Source organism: Hylobates moloch, unplaced genomic scaffold (assembly GCF_009828535.3).
Source record: "Hylobates moloch isolate HMO894 unplaced genomic scaffold, HMol_V3 SCAFFOLD_18, whole genome shotgun sequence".
Lineage (NCBI taxonomy): Eukaryota > Metazoa > Chordata > Mammalia > Primates > Hylobatidae > Hylobates > Hylobates moloch.
This window is the reverse complement of record NW_026652293.1, coordinates 49,722,971-49,741,003: the sequence shown is the minus strand read 5'-3', so window position 1 is coordinate 49,741,003 and position 18,033 is coordinate 49,722,971. Positions and strand designations below refer to the sequence as shown.

Here is an 18,033-nt window from a genome sequence, read left to right as displayed (position 1 = left end):
AGCACAGAGTTTGGAGCCATATGCAGTAGGCCTCTTAACCTTCCTATTGTGATGTGTTTCCTTCCCTTAAATCAAGTCCCTGCCCCCTGATCTTTCAGCTTGGGCTTTCTGCACCCACTGTGGTCCACAGGACTTCAATTCAAAGGGAATCTGCTTACTTGACTTCAAACTCCCTTGGTGTGGCATGTCAGGATTTCTCAACGTTAAGCATTAATGCAAAATGCATTATCGCTTAGCAGTGAGAGTTATGGTCCTGCTGGTGCCAATGATTTTAATCCGGATACCCACGCTCCTGTGTTTCATGGGATACTAACACTTTTAAGACATCAATAATGCTTACTTTATGCTTATTGAATGTTTCTTCAGCTTGCCCCCTTCCATTACCAAGAGGGACTAGCAGGTTTCCTGACATGGTTGGGACCATTTTCTGATTTCACAGAGTTTGTGGCTGCAAGGGAGTTTGCGAGGTCATCTGGCCTGCCTTGTAATAGGGACACTCTCAAAAAAAAAAAAAAAAAAAAGACTTCTCTGTCTGGGATGTGTCCCAAACGAAGAGATTCACAACCAAACCAATTTTAAAGTTCTCCCTTTCAGAATGTACTTCTTCAGTATAAAAACCCCAAGTGTCACAAGTGTCATAAAAGGCAACTACCCCATTTTCTATTTTTGGGCTTTCTGTCTAGGATTCCTTTAGATATGTCAATTCTATATTTCCCAGTATTCTTTTTAATATAATACCAAAATATATATTTAAATTAAATTTAGGCTTCCTATCATCTTGAACTGGTAAGTCTGAATCTTATAAATGTCATTGTCCACTTGGCCTGTATGCAAACATTCTGCTTTATGTATCAATCTGTTATTATAAGAGTTCTTCTAGTTCCAATATTTTCTTATGTTAGAAACCTTGTAAAAATCAATTGTATTCTATAGCACCTTTTCTAGACGCGTATAGCAGAAACATTGATAAATGCTTTTTGATGATGATATATCTTCAGAGTTACACTGTATTTTCCGGAGAGTACCTAATCTAAGTAGAACCCTGACACTTAAAGCAAAGCCATTAGGATAATCACTCAATGATCTCAAAGGATATATCCACAATCTACATAGTCTTAGAGAGAATATGTCACTCTCTTTCTTTGGCCATGTCACAACTTTTCAACTTGAATCCATCCTGGTAAACACTCCTTACTGAGAATCAAAGGAGATAAACCACGTGTCTCCAACAATAAAATTACCTTGTCTTGATTCCAAGTTAATGAAGATCACATGTTTGACCAGCCTCTTGCCCCTGCATAACCTTTAATTTTAACCTGACAGGAGGAGAAAGCACAGCGAACCATTATAGTGTTCTTCTTCCTGAAGTAGATAATACTAACTTGCCTTTAAGGAAAATTATCAGATGGTTTGACAAACTTTGTCTCTGACACACAGCATGATGAACAAGATTCCCTACTGGAAATAGAAAAGAAATGGCACTCCAGCCTTAGAAAATGCAGCACATTTTTTGAAAGTGTGATTTACAAGCCATCTAAAACCTTCCACCTTGGATCCAAAGTTGGCAAGAACCAAAACATCAGCTTTCTTCTTTTTCTTTCTTTTTTTTTTTTTCTGTTTTCTATTTTGCAGCTCTCATTTCTCAGGGCTTATTATTGTTTCACCTGGCTTGAAATGGGAAATGTGAGCACTTTGATAAATGGCTTGAAAGATGATCTAGTTTCTCTCCAGCATCTTTCTTTAAGAGTCTCAGGGTTTTTCTATGAAATACAATACAATTTGGTAAAGATCTCTACCAAATCAAAGCTGAAGAAAGCAAGTTTGCTGAGATGAGCAGTGCTTGTTTTTTAAGGTCCTTAAAATAAGGAGTGGCTGAAATTAATAAAAGACTCTCACTATACACATATTATACACAACGTAACTCCTTTAGTGAAGACAAGAAACATTAAATAAAACACTAAAGATCACTTAGTGAGTGTGAACTCGGGATCTGGTTTGATACAATCCCTCTGAAAGTCTATAGAATACCCTTCCTGATAAGTTGATATAACAATTAAAATTTCAATATTGCACTTTAGTTATGATTTGGAAAGAAATGTCTTAGTATAAGGAATTTTATAAAGCCAGGCTATAAAATTGCACAATCATAGAGCTGCTTTTATGTTTCTCTATGATAATATTTCCTGAATGTACAACACATCTTCATGCTAATGATTTCAGATAACCAACCTGTATATCAGCATTGTTTCTTTTTGGGCATGGTGTTCCTATGCCTCAGCTGAAGCATGCTAATCTATGAAGGGGGCTGCTTTTCACATATGCCCCATAGGTTAAGTGATGATAAAGGGAAACTAGCCTCATATTCCAACATGCTTTTCTTATTGACATTAGGATTAAAAGTCTTATTCTCTGGGGGCTGATTCATTTCTTGTTAGCGTGGCATTATACTAATTCAGACATGCAAGTCATCTTATTTAGAATCTTACAGTAGTTTCCAACTTGGCAATAGGAAAGACATGGCAAATGCCAAAGATTTGCTAAAGATAGAATGGCTAAAACACATTTTATGATGCTACTTTAGTTTTGAGCCTGGAATTTGGGGATCGTGGTGGAGGCATTACAAAATGGAAAAATGAAGCTTACATAATTATTTAGAATGTTGATTCTTGGTTGGGGCACGTTGAGTATGAAATACCAGTGAGACATCCAGGTGTGGATACATGGGCTGCAGATAGAAACCCAGAACCAGGGCTTGGGAGAGATGTGAAGTCTGTAGATACAAATGTGATCATTGAGAGATAAGGCTCAATAAGCTAGCAAAGGCGAGTGTTTAGAAAAAGAAAGAAGCTTGACAACAACCCAATCTTGAGAAACAAAAGCTATTTAAGAGACTGTGAGAGGAACATGAGTCAGTAAAGGAAACAAAGGAGTTCTCAGGAGTTTAGGAGAACAACTAAAAAATTCAATGTCACAGAAGGAAGTTGAGGGAGAATAAGGACTGAGGAAGGGCTATTTGATTTGGTATTTAAGGGATCACGGCTGATCTTTAAAAGATACAAAGTGTTGGCAGGGCACAGTGGCTCATGCCTGTAATCCCAGCATGTTGGGAGGCCAAGGCGGGCGGATCACGAAGTCAGGAGATCGAGACCTTCCTGGCTAACATGGTGAAACCCCGTCTCTACTAAAAATACAAAAAAAATTAGCCGGGCGTGGTGGCGGGCGCCTGTAGTCCCAGCTACTGTGGAGGCTGAGGCAGGAGAATGGCGTGAACCCGGGAGGCGGAGCTTGCAGTGAGCCGAGATCACGCCACAGCACTCCAGCCTGGGCGACTGAGCGAGACTCCGTCTCAAAAAAAAAAAAAAAAAAACAGTAGAAGATACAAATCGTCTAGTAGCACGTAGAGGCAGAAATTGAGTTGCAATGGTAGCCTAAATTGGGATGGCATAGCTCTGCACTAGAGCTCTTGACTAGCAATACTCCATGTTAAGTATTCTGAAGTCCTGAACTTGTTCAGTCTTTTTTTTTTTTTTTTTTTTTTACGGAGGGGGGCTCTCTCTCTCACCCCGGCGGGGGTGCAGTGGGGCAATCTCGGCTCACTGCAAGCTCCGCCTCCCGGGTTCACGCCATTTTCCTGCCTCAGCCTCTCCGAGTAGCTGGGACTACAGGCGCCCGCCACCACGCCCGGCTAATTTTTTTTTTGTATTTTTAGTAGAGACGGGGTTTCACCGTGGTCTCGATCTTCTGACCTCGTGATCCGCCCGCCTCAGCCTCCCAAAGTGCTGGGATTACAAGCGTGAGCCACCGTGCCCGGCCTGTTCAGTCTTAATACTAACCCTTTGAGGTAAGTATTATCCCCATCCCACATATGAGGCCTGCAAGGCCTTGCCTTCAAGACCGAGATTATTATTAACTGTTTACAGACAAGGAAACTAAGGCACAGAAGTCTGAACAACTTGCCCACGTTCATATGGCCAATCGGCAGCAGATTTAGCATTTGGAGCCAGCAGTCTGTCCCGAGCATCGGCGCCCTTTTCCACACTACTCCACTATGAAGATGTGCATGTGATAATGTTAGCTTGCTTTTAAGCCATTTGGTGGAAGGAGAAATAACTTCTTAAAAGAAAGTAAACTCAGAATGTGGGTCATGATCTGGGAGATTTAAGAGGAAATGACAATCACAGGGGCAGGAATGAGAGAAAGCAGGAGGTTCTGACACGAGAGGGTTTTGAAATTAAAGAGAGCTGAATTTGGCATGAGATGGTCACACATGTGTGCGTATTAGTTCATTGGCTTGCTGTCTTCTCTGGCCATGAGCTAAGATGACGGTGCCAAGTGGATGAATATTTTCATGTAGAAGCATGGCAGACAGGATTCAGTAGCCCACGGAGATGCCTGGGTCTTTGCTGGAATGAAGACTTAGAGACAGCCCTAGGGACTAAGGGCAAGTGGGAGGTGTCAAAGCAAACAACTGGTCTTTGCTCCATCCTGGCTTGTTGATCTTTTAATTTTTTAAATTTTCTACTGGGGAGGGAAATTATGGAAACATGTATATTAAAATTTGTGTTTGAATGATGAAAGCTGTCATCAAAATTGGCACCTTAAAGCAATAATGTATTCTCTGAACGATTGAAGGTTTCATCAATAAAGAGACACCACGAGTAGGGCCATCTTTTTATGAAAATAGTGATAAGCTATGTGGTTAGGATTAAAGATTGCTCTGAAAAATGTCTTTGTGGAAAAACGGTGGTGAGCAAATGCACAAGTTATATTTTGGATATTTTTTTTAATTCACAGGATTAACTAAATGAGGAGTCTCTGCCTTGCTTATGAACACTAGTAAACAAAATGTGTTTTCATTTCTGCAGGTACTTTTAGTTGCTGAACAAATCTCATATATCTACCAGCAAGCCATGTTAATTCAATACTTCCATGTGTAACACTTCCGTTTAAGACAGGTGTCTTAATTAAATAAACTAATAATTTTGCAAGTAGAAGTACAAAAGTATAATTATCTAATTTGCTAATTGTTCAACTATGTTAATTTGCATACTTGTTAGCTACAACATAAACAAATGGTTTGTATATGTGTGGCCTACTGTTAAAATAATGAAGCCACTCTTGGGAGTAGCATTTTTAAAGTGTGTTAATAGGTGCCCTATAAAAAGGACTCCTTAGTTAAGTATGGTTGAAAAATGCTAGGTTAGAGAAAATTAAATAGTTTTGTTTCTGCAGGAGGTCTAGGATCCTGGAATGAGATAATATATATCTTAGCTATTGGAAACACTGTGCTCTGCCTCACGAACTATATGTGGAACCCCCTCCCCATTTTAATGGGAGAAACATCAGATGCTGTTTGAGAGCTGTTTTAACAATAAGTTGGTCTCACAATTTTTTCTCATGAGTCATTCCATTCAACAATCAGCAGAAAGGGAGAAAAATGACTGAAAGAGGAATATGTTTTTTATTTCTGTCTCTGGTCTCTTTGTCTTTGTCTGTCTGTCTCTCTTATAGACACACATGCAGATATACACACGATGCTCTTTATTGGAGCTTATGGTAAACATGCAACGCTCTTTTGTCCCTTTCTGTTATAGGCATATTGACAGGCTTGCTACCCTTCAAAAACTATGCAGTAACCCTAACTGCTTGCACTTTGGCTGGCTGTACTGAGAGCTCGCATGCATTGAACATCTCTACTCCACAAGAAGGTAAAGTAATTTCAAAGGTCTTGACTTCCACATTTCAGTCATGAATAATAAAATAGGAGAAGAGCTAAATGCTGCAAGGCCATTTGCTGGAAAACCCCAACCTAATTTGATGACAAAGTGCATTGCCAAGCCATAATTGCTCCATTTTTTTGGGGGGTGCGAAAATGAATCAAACTCCATACCCTTTAATGACATGCATCTTTAATAGCTGTAATGCAGATTAATGGGCTTTTTAATTGCTGTTACATTGTTCATGCAAGAGCCTTGTCATTAATATGAAGCATCTGAAAGATTAATGAAAGCTTCCTCATTTTACTATGGCTCAGAAGTAAATCTAGAGACAGTCTGACTAAAAAGAATTGATTGTATGGCACAGTATGAAATTGAGAATCAAACGGTTGATTTCCATGGTCTTTTTTAACTGCTAAACAGCAGCACAGGCAACAATTATTTCAGTATGATGAAACCTCCAAATGCCAATTGAGGCATTATTAATCATTGCTTAGTTCCTTCCGACTTAAGTCTCACTTCTGTTGTACTTGGAACTTACAAACTGTTGGCATAAATTAAGGTTTCAGAAAGCATATGTTAAGAAGGCAGTGAGAAAGAGAAAATATTTTAGCACGCCAAAGTGAAAGCTTTGCTCAAGCATCAGAATGCATCACTTCAAGAAATAACAGCTCTCAAAACATTTGAAGCATTGTTACTTCATATTTCTCTATTCTGGATAAGAGAAATTGTACATTTCTTATACTGACTAGTTGAAAAGTTCTTTAGGAGATTTAAAAGCTTGATCTTTATGGAAAAAGAATCAGCCAGTCTTTCTCTCTCTCTCTTTCCCAGTATCTATATATTCCCCCCTTCCTCTTTTAAACCCTTTACCAAGCACCACTTGCACTGAAGATATGTAACAGAAAGGAAGACATGGACCCATAGGATGAAACCAGGACAGGATAAAGGACTTTGTAAAATCCTTCTTGTGACCCTTTATATGCTGTATTTTTTACCTAAACCAATCAGAGTCCCCTCACCTGAACTATGCTGTCAGTGACCCAGCCTCAGCATTTTCTCCATCTGGTCTACTGGAACTAGCACTGTTTTTGTTGTATCATTGCATCTGCTGAAGACAGGATTATCATCCCCTCTTACAAGGACTTTGACCAGCCTCAATATGGGACAAATAGCCCTATGTTGCATTATTTTCTCTATATCCACTAAATCCTTTGTCTAGGGTTTACCTGGTGTCCCTTATACCAATTTCAAGCTATGCCCCAGAAAGATCCCTGTTCTTGTTTAGTTTATATTTCCTTTTTATTTTTAAAGACATTCCCAAACTTCTAAATATCCATGAAGTAATTCTGAATTTACTAAATGATAGAGGAGTTTAGGAAAATTTTTTAAAAACTTTTAGTTCTTAGGACCCCCAATTCATTGACAACTATATAAAATAAACAGCTCTTTCTAAAAAAATATGCACGAAAATTTTCATATATAATTGACTAAATCGATTATGCAAGCTCTGGCCATTCTTATCATTACATATAGGTTTTTAAAAATTTATATTATGAACCACATTCACCAGCATTACTCATCTTAAATCACAAGCTCCTTGAGGCTAGGGGACTCTATCTGCTTGATTTGCTTTAATAGGTACAGTCCCACATAGAGAGTATGGGTTAATAGTACTTTTGATGGAGTAAGACAAGCATCAGTCAAGTAAACTAGTGTAAGTACTCCTCATCCATCATTGATACAAATTCTCATAAATATGGGACACTTATTTAACACTGTTCCAAAGCAATTACTGACAAGCTGCCCACGAATCGGGAATATTTCCATGCATGGGATTTCAGGTTTATTCCATGATTTATTGGTTTGGGTCTGAAAAGTTTGAATTAGAAAAGTAAACTAAAATTAGACTCTATAAATCTTTTCTTCCACAGCCCCACAAGAGGTTCAGCCACCAGTAGCCAAATCCCTTCCCAATTCTTTGCTGCTCTCCTGGAACCCACCCAAAAAGGCGAATGGTATTATAACTCAGTACTGTTTATACATGGATGGGAGGCTGATCTATTCAGGCAATGAGGAGAACTACACAGTCACAGGTAAGACCTCTAGAGTTATCAGTGAATTGTTATAGTCTATATTCAAATATAAACATACATATAGTTGGCTCTCGATATCCGGGGGTGCCATATCTGCAAATTTAATCAAGAATGCTTAGAAAATATGTGAAAAGAATAACGACACAACAATTAAAAATAATATAAAGTCTAAAAACATAGTATAACAACTATTTATATAGCATTTACATTGTATTAGGTATTCTAAGGAATCTGGAGATGATTTAAAGTATACAGGAGGATGTGGATAGCCTATATGCAAATAATACATCACTTTGTAACAGGGACTTGAGCATCCATGAATTTTGGTATCAGTAGAAGGTCCTGGAACCAACCAATCTCTCACTGATATTGAGGAATGACTGCACACACACACACACACACACACACACACACACACACACATACCAGATAGAGTCTATAGTTATCTGAAAATGTGTTTTTGAAATTGGGTTGCTTATTTTTATCTCCTGTTAATCACTCCAATTGTATGATCTTGAAGGTCATATTAGATTTATGGTGAAACCGAAGCTAAAAAAAATGGAAAAGTGCTCATGTTACCTCCCTCCACCCAGGGCTGTCCTACTGCGTGTTCTCTTCTATAGATCCCACCACTCCTTACCTAAATCCTTCCAGCAATTACCTTTGCTCAGATGCAGAGAAGGCCTAGAAATGTACAAATGTGCTAAGCACAAAGAGCTCACCACATGACTTCTCTGACTTCAGCAGACCACACAGGATTGAAATTGGGAGCCAGTGTTTTCCCAGTCAGGCTCACAGTGTCCAGTTGGATCAATGACATCATCAAATAATTGCCATTGAAAGTAATGGCAAAAACTGCAATTACTTTTGCACCAACCGAATACTTTAAAATCCTCACTAATGTGTAATAGTCTTAAGACTCAGAAGTGTGACTCAGTGTGGTTTGAATTTTAGATCTGAGAGGAAACATGGTATATCTGCCCATATCATATTATAAAGGGTGATGATACTGCAATAAAATGAAGTAAATTGTTGAAAAACTTTCTAAATACACAAGACTTGCATTATGTATGCTGCCTGTACTGTGTTTATATTTGTATTATACTTATAGTGGTTTTGTATTTCATATTATTTTATATACCGTATGTGACTCTCATGTGAGACATTATTAATCAAATGTTGATTGATGAAAAAACCAAGGCCTAGAGATATTAACTTCTTCATAAAGGCCATAACAAGTTAGAATCAGAGGTAGGATCAATTATTTATGTATTCACTCACTCACATTAATGCCAGGTACTAAGGTTGTAATAGGGAAACTGGCCAGACACTGTCCCTCTTCTCTTGGTGCTCACAACTTCATGGGGGCACATGTAGATGCTGGAGCAAGTCGTGTGGACAGAGCTGTATATTCATCCAGTTGCATTCTCAGGTTTACATTTTTTTGGCCCCCCTCTAGTCTGAGAATCTTAAAAGGACAAGAACAATTACTTTTATATTTTATTATTCATAATTGGATAGAATTCCATAGTATTTATTCCACAACATAGGTATTATTTTACACCCCAATTTTACAAGTGAAGAAACTGAGGCAAAGAAGGATTAAGTAACCCAAGGTCACACAGCTTGAGTCGGAGGCTTTGGTACTAACCCAAGCATTCTGGCTGTGTTGAAGAATGTGGTCTTAAAAACAAGTGTTTTAACTTGTCTTAGTTTCTGAATTTGTAAAATGGTGTTAATTACATTTTCCAGTATTTTAAAGAGAATTAGAACCATGTATAAAATATATAACATGTCATTAGCAATTAGTAAAGAGAAGTTATGATTGTTATCTCCTGTACAACACAGAGTTCATTGTAAAAACTGAACAGGTTAATCTTACTCCAACAGTATCTTATGGCATGATTTTACTAAAAGTTATAAACCACGGAAGTTAATTCAGAAAAAATTAAATCACACCATGGAAGGAACTTTACATATATTACATCTTTGAACCTTTACATATATTACATTTTCACATATATTACATCTTTAATGTAATATGTTAATAATTAACATGCAAAGCACTTCTCTGACCAAGAGGTACATTGCATATAATGGGATATCATAACTTTTAGAACCAGAATAGACATGTCCTCTCAGAATCCTTTTGCTCCCCACGTGTGACACAGGTATGACCCTGTATGCTTACTGATTACCTTTATATTACATCGCTGCTTTTTGTTTGTGTCATCTTGAATAAGACTGTTTGTTTGCTCATTGGTTTGCCCTGCTGAACCATAATGATCATTAAGGACACAACTATATTTGTTTTTTTTTCATTACTGCATCTCTTGGACCTATCACAGAGTGGGAATGAAATAAAAAGTGTTAAAGGAGTGAAAGAATGAAGTTAGATGATTCCTGGGAATAAAAAAAAGAAGATAGCAAAGGGGAACTGATGGAGGATAGGATTAGGGTAGGAATAAGGCAATAGAGAAGAGAGAAAAATGGAAAAGATACAGCCAGGGTAAGAGAAACTAAGATCCCTTCCATGTGCCGAAACGAAAGCTGAATGTGTCCACAGGGAAGTGGTGCAGCTGATGGCAGGTCTCAAACTGTGGGTCTTGACTCTTTCCAAAATGTACAGAACTCCATATGAGGTTACACTGGACAAAACCAGAAAAAGGGCAGTGTAGGGAGAGGAGCAAGAATTCACATCAATTTCTAATACCACCTGCAAAATGACACTGAATTCTGTATTTTGTTTGTTTGAATTATCAAGAACACCATGTGAATATAGGCCCTGATGAAAGATTGTGGTAAATGGCACCATAGTGTATTATTACAATAGAAGCCCCAAATATAAAGAAAGTGAAATATTTTTAAAGTGCCTACATCCATGTTTTCTTGCTACAGTGGTAATAGATTGATTCTTCAATGGTTTTCAATCTTTATGTAATATTTTAAAGAATATATCTCTAGTACTACCCATAGCATTTTTTTTTCTGCAGTAGCATTCTTGGCATTTCATAAGCAACTATGTTCCTTGTTGCTTTCATCCCCAAATAGTTTAGGATATGAAGCATATTGGTACTGCAATGCTGGTCAAAGAGGGGAAATAAACTGAGAAAGTTAATATGGGGTTTAAAGATGTACATGATTATTCTAACTTTATAGCTAGAAAAACTGAGACCTAGACAGGTTAAGAAACTCTAGTCAGTAATCAGAGGAACTAATTCAAATGTAGATCTGTCTGGCCACAAATCTTCTGCTTTCTATATATTCTGCTTGTTGCTCATATTTTATTTTTCCTTGCCACAACTCTAAAAGAAAGACCCCAGAACACCTGTATTAGTCTGCTAGGGCTGTCATGTCAAAATAACAAAACTGGGTGACTTTAATAGAAACGTATTTCTCACAGTCTGGAGGCTGAAAGTCCGAGACCAAGACATAAGCAAGCTTGATTTATCCTGAGTCTCTCTCCGTGGCTTGCAGATAGTGGCCTCCTCACTGTGGGTGCACATGACCTTTCTTTCAGGTGACTTCATCCCTGGTATTTTTTCCTCTTCCTCTGAGGATGCCAGTCCTATTGGATGACGTTCCCACTCTTACGACCACACATTTTATATCTGTGATATGGACTAAGTTCAGGTCATTTATATTTTTAAAGTTTAGCTATCTACAGAGACTCTCAGAGAAGACTAAATAGGAGAGGGACTCTGTCTGTCTGAAGTCAGCAAGGGAGAAGGCTGTGGAGAAACTGATCCAGCCACTGGGATGGGCTTTAGCTTCTATGGGCACTTTAAGTCTACACCGTAACATGTATCTATCTACAATGCTATTGGTACTTACTGTTTGTCTTTGTGTCAGGATATTTGTGACATAGTATCTTTTCCACACTGAGTGGTTTGTGGGTAGAACTTCTATTCATGATGTCTGGTGATTTCAATAATAGTGTCAGTTTAGGGCCACTAATGTGAATCTGTATAGAGCTGAAATGTTTCTTCATAGAGAAACTGAGAAATGGAAGACAGAGTTTACTAGATAGGGAAAATAATTGATAATATCTTTAATTATAAAAGTTATATATTCTTACAGAAAATAATTTAAAAATATGCAGACAAGTAATACCTGAGAATCCTGTCATATAGAAACTCATATTTGATGGAATTCCTTCTACTACTTTATTCATGTTAACAAAATTGAGCTATAACCTATGTACGATATTGAATATTTACATATTCCCTTATTATGACTATATCGTATCATTAAACATTTTTCTAAAAATATTTTGAAATGTTTTGAATAACATTATATTCCATCTCATATAGCATATAATGGATATTTATTAATGCACTTAACCACTCGAGCAATAGTATCTAATCTATCTCTATTTTAAATATCTTGACATAGATATTCTTATACATAAATCTTTATTTGCTAGGTTCCTAGAAGAATAGCCAAATCAAAGGTAATGAACATTTACAGAATATTTGATATAGTTTGTCACATTATTCCAGGAAAGTTGTCAGCAGTGAATTTTATATTCTTAAATATTTGATTATTTTACCAAAAAAAAGTTATTTTAATTTGCATTTTAAAGTACTAGTTATAGTGAATACTTTTCTGAATAATTATTAACCTTTTATATTTTCCTTTCATTCATCTAATCACATTCTTGGTGAGCAAAAATTTAATTGGAGTAAGGAATAATTTTGAGACTTCTCCACAAGCTACCCTGTTTTTTCTGGTTACAATCACCCACACTGTTTAAAATATTTTGCCTTCTACAATATCAGGAACTTCTCTACTAACTTGGTTTAATGTCCCCTCCTAAATATTCAAAAAGTGTCAACAATTTTTTTCTCACTCCTACTTCATTTGCTTGTAGTTTCCTTTTAGGCTTCCATATTGAATCGACATTCTTCCCTTAGGGTTTGCCAGTGGATCTTGCTGCCATGATGGGCACATGCAAAGTAAATGCATTTCAATTCAGAAGCCACTTAGCATCCAGGTGGCTTGGATTTTTTTTCTTCTTTTTCTTAAATATGAAGCATTAAAAGTCAAAGGCATTGCTGCACCTTGACTTAGTACAAAATATATTTTAAAATGCATACAGTTCAAAATTTTACCTTGCATAGGCCATAAGCTAGTAGTATGGTGGGTCAGTTCTGACACTGAAAAATGAATCCAGTTAGAGAACCTCCCGAAGGCTGTTGATGTTTGCTATAATAAATAGCACACACTTTAAGTCAAACTTTTTCATTCTGTATTCAAAGGTAATGGATTTTTCGTAACCATAGTAACCTTGGTGTATTTCTGGATAAATACATGAGGTATATACATTCTAGTTTTATTTTTGAATATAAACTACCACATTATGTATTACTAATAATATGAAAAATAGGATGTAGGTTAGTATAATGACAGCTTAAACTAGTATGCATTTTTCTTCTGCAAAAAATAAATATTTATCAAAAGTATAGGTTCAATTAATTTTTCTCCCAGTTTTGTGATATTCTGGTAGTGCCATTTATCTTTTTTTGCAAGATCTCCATTAATCTCTTATTTCTGTCCCATAACAGATTTTTAAGAATTTTGAGGTAAAAACAATTGTACTTTAAAGCTTATGATTAAAAACATAATCGAAAGATTGAAGGACCTATATTGATATCACTAGCAGAGCTATTGCGGGCCACTTAAGATGTGTGTATACAGTACATTCCCAAACAAGTAGACAAAAGATATCCTTCTTGAGACTGTTCAACATAACAGGATTGTTTCAAAGTTCAGGCTGGATAGCATCTGATTGATGCTGACTATCCAGACTGCAGCCACAGGTTATTCTTATTTTAAACGAGCACCCTACCAGAAACTGGCCGTTTTTAAGAAGTTTATAAGATGTTTCCGAAAAGCCTACAAACTTTTTAGAAACAAAAATAGCACGATGGTGCTAATCAGGACAAGTCTCCACCAAACCCGGCAAGGAGGTTTATGCGAGTTGTGCTTCCTAGTTAGAAAAGACCATCTGAATTGCTTTTGGTTAAGCCAACCTAAGCCATTGCTGTGGATAATGATTAGAACTCCAAAGGAGGAAAGGTTAATAGGGACATTATAGAAAAATAACAACTATCTCACACCAAGCCATAACACATGTGTATTTTCAAATGTATCCTCTGATAAATCTACATAGTCATCTTATAGTTAAATAAGAGTGACTGATATCTAGAACCATAGATAGCATCTTCCGACTGCTCTTCCATCAGGACCTGGATTTCTATCACTAAGACTGAGGCAGTAAGATATAGATAATAGCAATGTAATAAGTGTGTGTGCGCGTGCATGTGTGTGTGTGTGTATGTAATTGAGAGACAGAAAAATAGAGAGAGGGTAGAAAGGCAGATGTGGGCAGGGGGAAAGAGGAAGAAAAAGTGGATGAATTCTGGTAAAATCATATAGGCAATAATTATCTATGTCTAACCAACTAGAAGTGCTAAAACTTTTTTTTTGGTCTTATTTGCCAAGGTCAAAGAGAACTATGTATAAATAGCAAAATAGAAACGCTCATCTTAAACTTTCCAAACACTTAAGTCTTACGATGAGAAATTTATTGACGAAGAAGCTGTATCGCTTATGGCACAATAAAAACACATTTAAAGGTTAGGCACTTCTATGTGAGCGTTACAAGGAACCTTATCAGCACTCTACAAATTTGAGCTAAATTATACTCATTCACATCAATGGCTTACAAAAGGTCTTTTCTTAGCAAAATAGAATTTTACTTTAACCTAGATATTTTCTTTATTTTGCATATTTAAATATTACATTGCAGTACATTGAAATAACTCCTCTTACACAAAAATACTATTACCTAAAGGAATGCTGTTAACACGCCTGTGTTCTGTTGCAAGCTCTAATATTAATAAAGCAGAGCATGTGAGGATTTCCAGGTAAGATGACAGTCTCATCCATGAGTCACCATGCTGCTCATGAGATCATACCATGTTTCCCTTTGATGTCACAGTCATATAGTATTAAATTGTACAAAGTCTGAGAAACTTTAAGGACATGAAGGAACGAAAGTCAAGCTATGCAATAAGCTGGAGCCTTCAAAGCCAAATTACTAAGCTACTAACTCTGTGACCAGAGACACCAGAATAGTTGTTCAAGGTTGTTCTATATACCAGATCCTTGGGTTAATGAACAGTGGATGCTATACTCTCAAGAGTCTTATTCATCGAGCAACAAAGGGTCAAATGAAATAACTTGTACAGAATGTTTGAATATCAGTTGTGGTTAGTTGTAGACAATACAATCTAAGTGTCATTCTTCCATTAAGGTGCTTCTATAATGCACCCGTATGTGAAGAAATAAAATATGTTTAAATTTACATTTTAAGACCCATACCTAAATATTATATGATCTGTTAACCTAATTAAGGAATATTATGTTCATAAATGATCGGGAAAGATTCTATGCTTAAAGGGATTTTAGAAGAATCATCAGAATAATATTCAGTTAGAAAAGCAATGGAGTTAAATGCTGGAAAGATAATGGAATGTGTCCTTCAGTTAAAAGTGTTACAAATAGAGATGTCCTGTTATTTTCAGCATTTTGAGAGTTGCTATTTTTTTATGTATGTTTTAAAGTGCTTAAATTGCGTTATAAATTAATACAGAAAAGTGGACACATCTTAAGGGTACAGCTTGATGGATATTTACAAATGAAACACATCTATGGAATCTGTACCCAAAACAAGAAACAGAACATTGTCAGCACCCTGTAAAGCTCCTGATTTTGTGGCCTCAAATCTTGATTCAGCTGATTGCTTTCCTGAGTGTTGACACCATAAACTGACTTTGCTAATTTTGTACTTAATATAAATAGAATAAGAAAGTGGAGGGGGGTCTTCAAAAAGCTTATGGAAAATGCATATTTTGAAAAATGCAAGGATTTACATTTTTTCCACCAAAATAAACTCATACTAACTTGTTATAACATGCCTGAACAGGATCTAGTTTGAGGTGGTAAGAAAGATAAGACATCAGTCTGAAATGAGCCTACCAGGGCAACATGAATTCAGTAAAACTGAAGCAAGGACAAATATCAAATTTCTGGTGAAGCTTGCATAGAAGAATAGTGAAATCATTGATGTTTTACAAAAAGTTTATGAGGACAATGCCCCAAAGAGATTGGCAGTTTACAAGTGGATAGCTCATTTTCCTTAAAGGACAAGGAACAAGACAGTATTAAAGATGAAACCTGCAGTGGCAGACCATCCACATCAATTTGTAGGGGAAAATATTCATTTTGTCTATTTCCTAATTGAAGAAGACCAACAATTAACAAACAACCAACATCATACACATCTCAATTGGTTCACTTTGTACAATTCTGACTGAAAAATTAAAGTTGAGGACATTAACCTTAGAAAGCTAACACAGGAACAGAAAACCAAATACCACATGTTCTTACTTATAAGTGGGAGCTAAATGATGAGACTCATGGACACATAGAGGGGAACTACACATACTGGGGCTTTTCAGAGGGTGGAGGCTAGCAGGAGGGAAAGGAGCAGGAAAAAAAAAAAACTAATGGATACTAGACTTAATACCTGTGTGATGAAATAATCTGTAAAATAAACCCCCATGACACAAGGTTACCTATGTAATAAGCCTGCACTTGCACCCTTAAACTTAAAATAAAAGTTAAAAAAAAGTTGAGTGAACTTTCTACTTAGTGGGTGTCAAAACTGTTGCACCCAGATCAGCTACAGACAAGAGTAGAGCTGTCAATGGAAATTTTAAACAGGTGGAATCAATATCCTGAAACATTTTATCAAATAATTGTAATAGGAGTTGAAATATGACTTTACCAGTACAATCCTGAAAACAAAGAACAATCAAAGCAATGGCTACTAAGAGGTGGAAGTGGTTCACTCAAAGCAAAAGTGGACCAGTCAAGAGCAAAGGTCATAGCAAAAGATTTTTGGGGATGCTTGAGGCATTTTGCTTGTTGGTTTTCTGGAGTACCAAAAAACAATAACATCTGCTAATGATGACAGTGTTTTAAGAATGTTAGCCAAAGCTTTAGCATTAAAATGCCCAGGACAGCTTCACTAGAGTCCTTCTTCACCATGATGATGCCCCTGCTCATTCCTCTCATTGAACATGAGAAATTGTATGACAGTTTTCACGGAAAATCATTAGGATCTTACAGTTCTGATTTGGTTCCTTCTGACTTCTTTTCGTTTCTTAATCTTAAAAAAATCTTTAAAGAGCACCCATTTTTCTTCAGTTAATAATGTAAAAAAGACTGCATTGAGGTTAAATTCCCAGAACAGGTATTCAGAGATGGACTAAGTGGCTGGTATCATCACTTACAAAAATGTCTTGACCTTGATTGAGCTTATGTTGAGAAACAAAAGTTATATTTTTATTTTTTAATTCCATTTTCTATGAAATTTTCATAGTTTCCTTATATGTTCTCTTTTGTCACTGTCTTTTTTTAGAGATGTAGGAGGGAGAGTAAATCAGTGCAACAATTTTTTGTGTTCCTGTACCTACATTCAGAACCCTCTGATCTACAGGCAGTTGCTAAGATGTCGTTAGTTGTTAAATTCCTGTCTTCCAGAAAGCCATTGGAAAATTTGCAAACTGAAACATCTACCTCTTTCTCCAAGTCCAGATCTAGAAAATAATTATAGAAATGCTTCATCTGTGAAATTAGAATTTAGCACATGAAGTCACTGACCCGTGTACACTAGCAACAAACGAACAAACCATATAAACCATTCTGAGTTTCCAACAATGTAATGTTGTGTGACCATAAAGTTTATGATGCTGTAGAAAAATATTTAATTTGGAAAGATAATAACAAATATTTTACACATATTTGAGTCTAATTTGTTAAAATATATGTGTATATACATAGATACATATACATGGATGTGTACATATACACATATAGGTATGTCCCCATACAGATATATACCAAAATACTAATAGTGATTATCTCTTAATAATGGGAGTCTGGTATTGCTTTTTTTCTCTTTTCCTTCAGAGTCTTTCAATCTTTTAAATTCTCTACAGTTTGGATATTAAAAATCAGATCCTTTTTGTAATGTTATTCCCAGTTTTAATATATGTGATAAAATTGATAGAAAGGGAAGACATTTCGGGAACCTGACTACACTTAACCATTAATACTTATCTCTAGTTTTCCCTAGTCTTCACCTT

At 36.4% G+C, this 18,033-nt stretch overlaps 1 protein-coding gene across 1 annotated transcript in view; it reads left to right on the top strand.

Moving 5' to 3' along the window:
• USH2A (usherin) overlaps positions 1–18,033 on the top strand; it is a 798,563-nt gene that overhangs the window by 369,836 nt on the left and 410,694 nt on the right. Inside the window, exons 31-32 of the mRNA XM_032136481.2 lie at positions 5,595–5,708; positions 7,652–7,813. Coding sequence (XP_031992372.1) covers positions 5,595–5,708; positions 7,652–7,813 — 276 coding nt within the window. The remainder of the gene's footprint in view (positions 1–5,594; positions 5,709–7,651; positions 7,814–18,033) is intronic.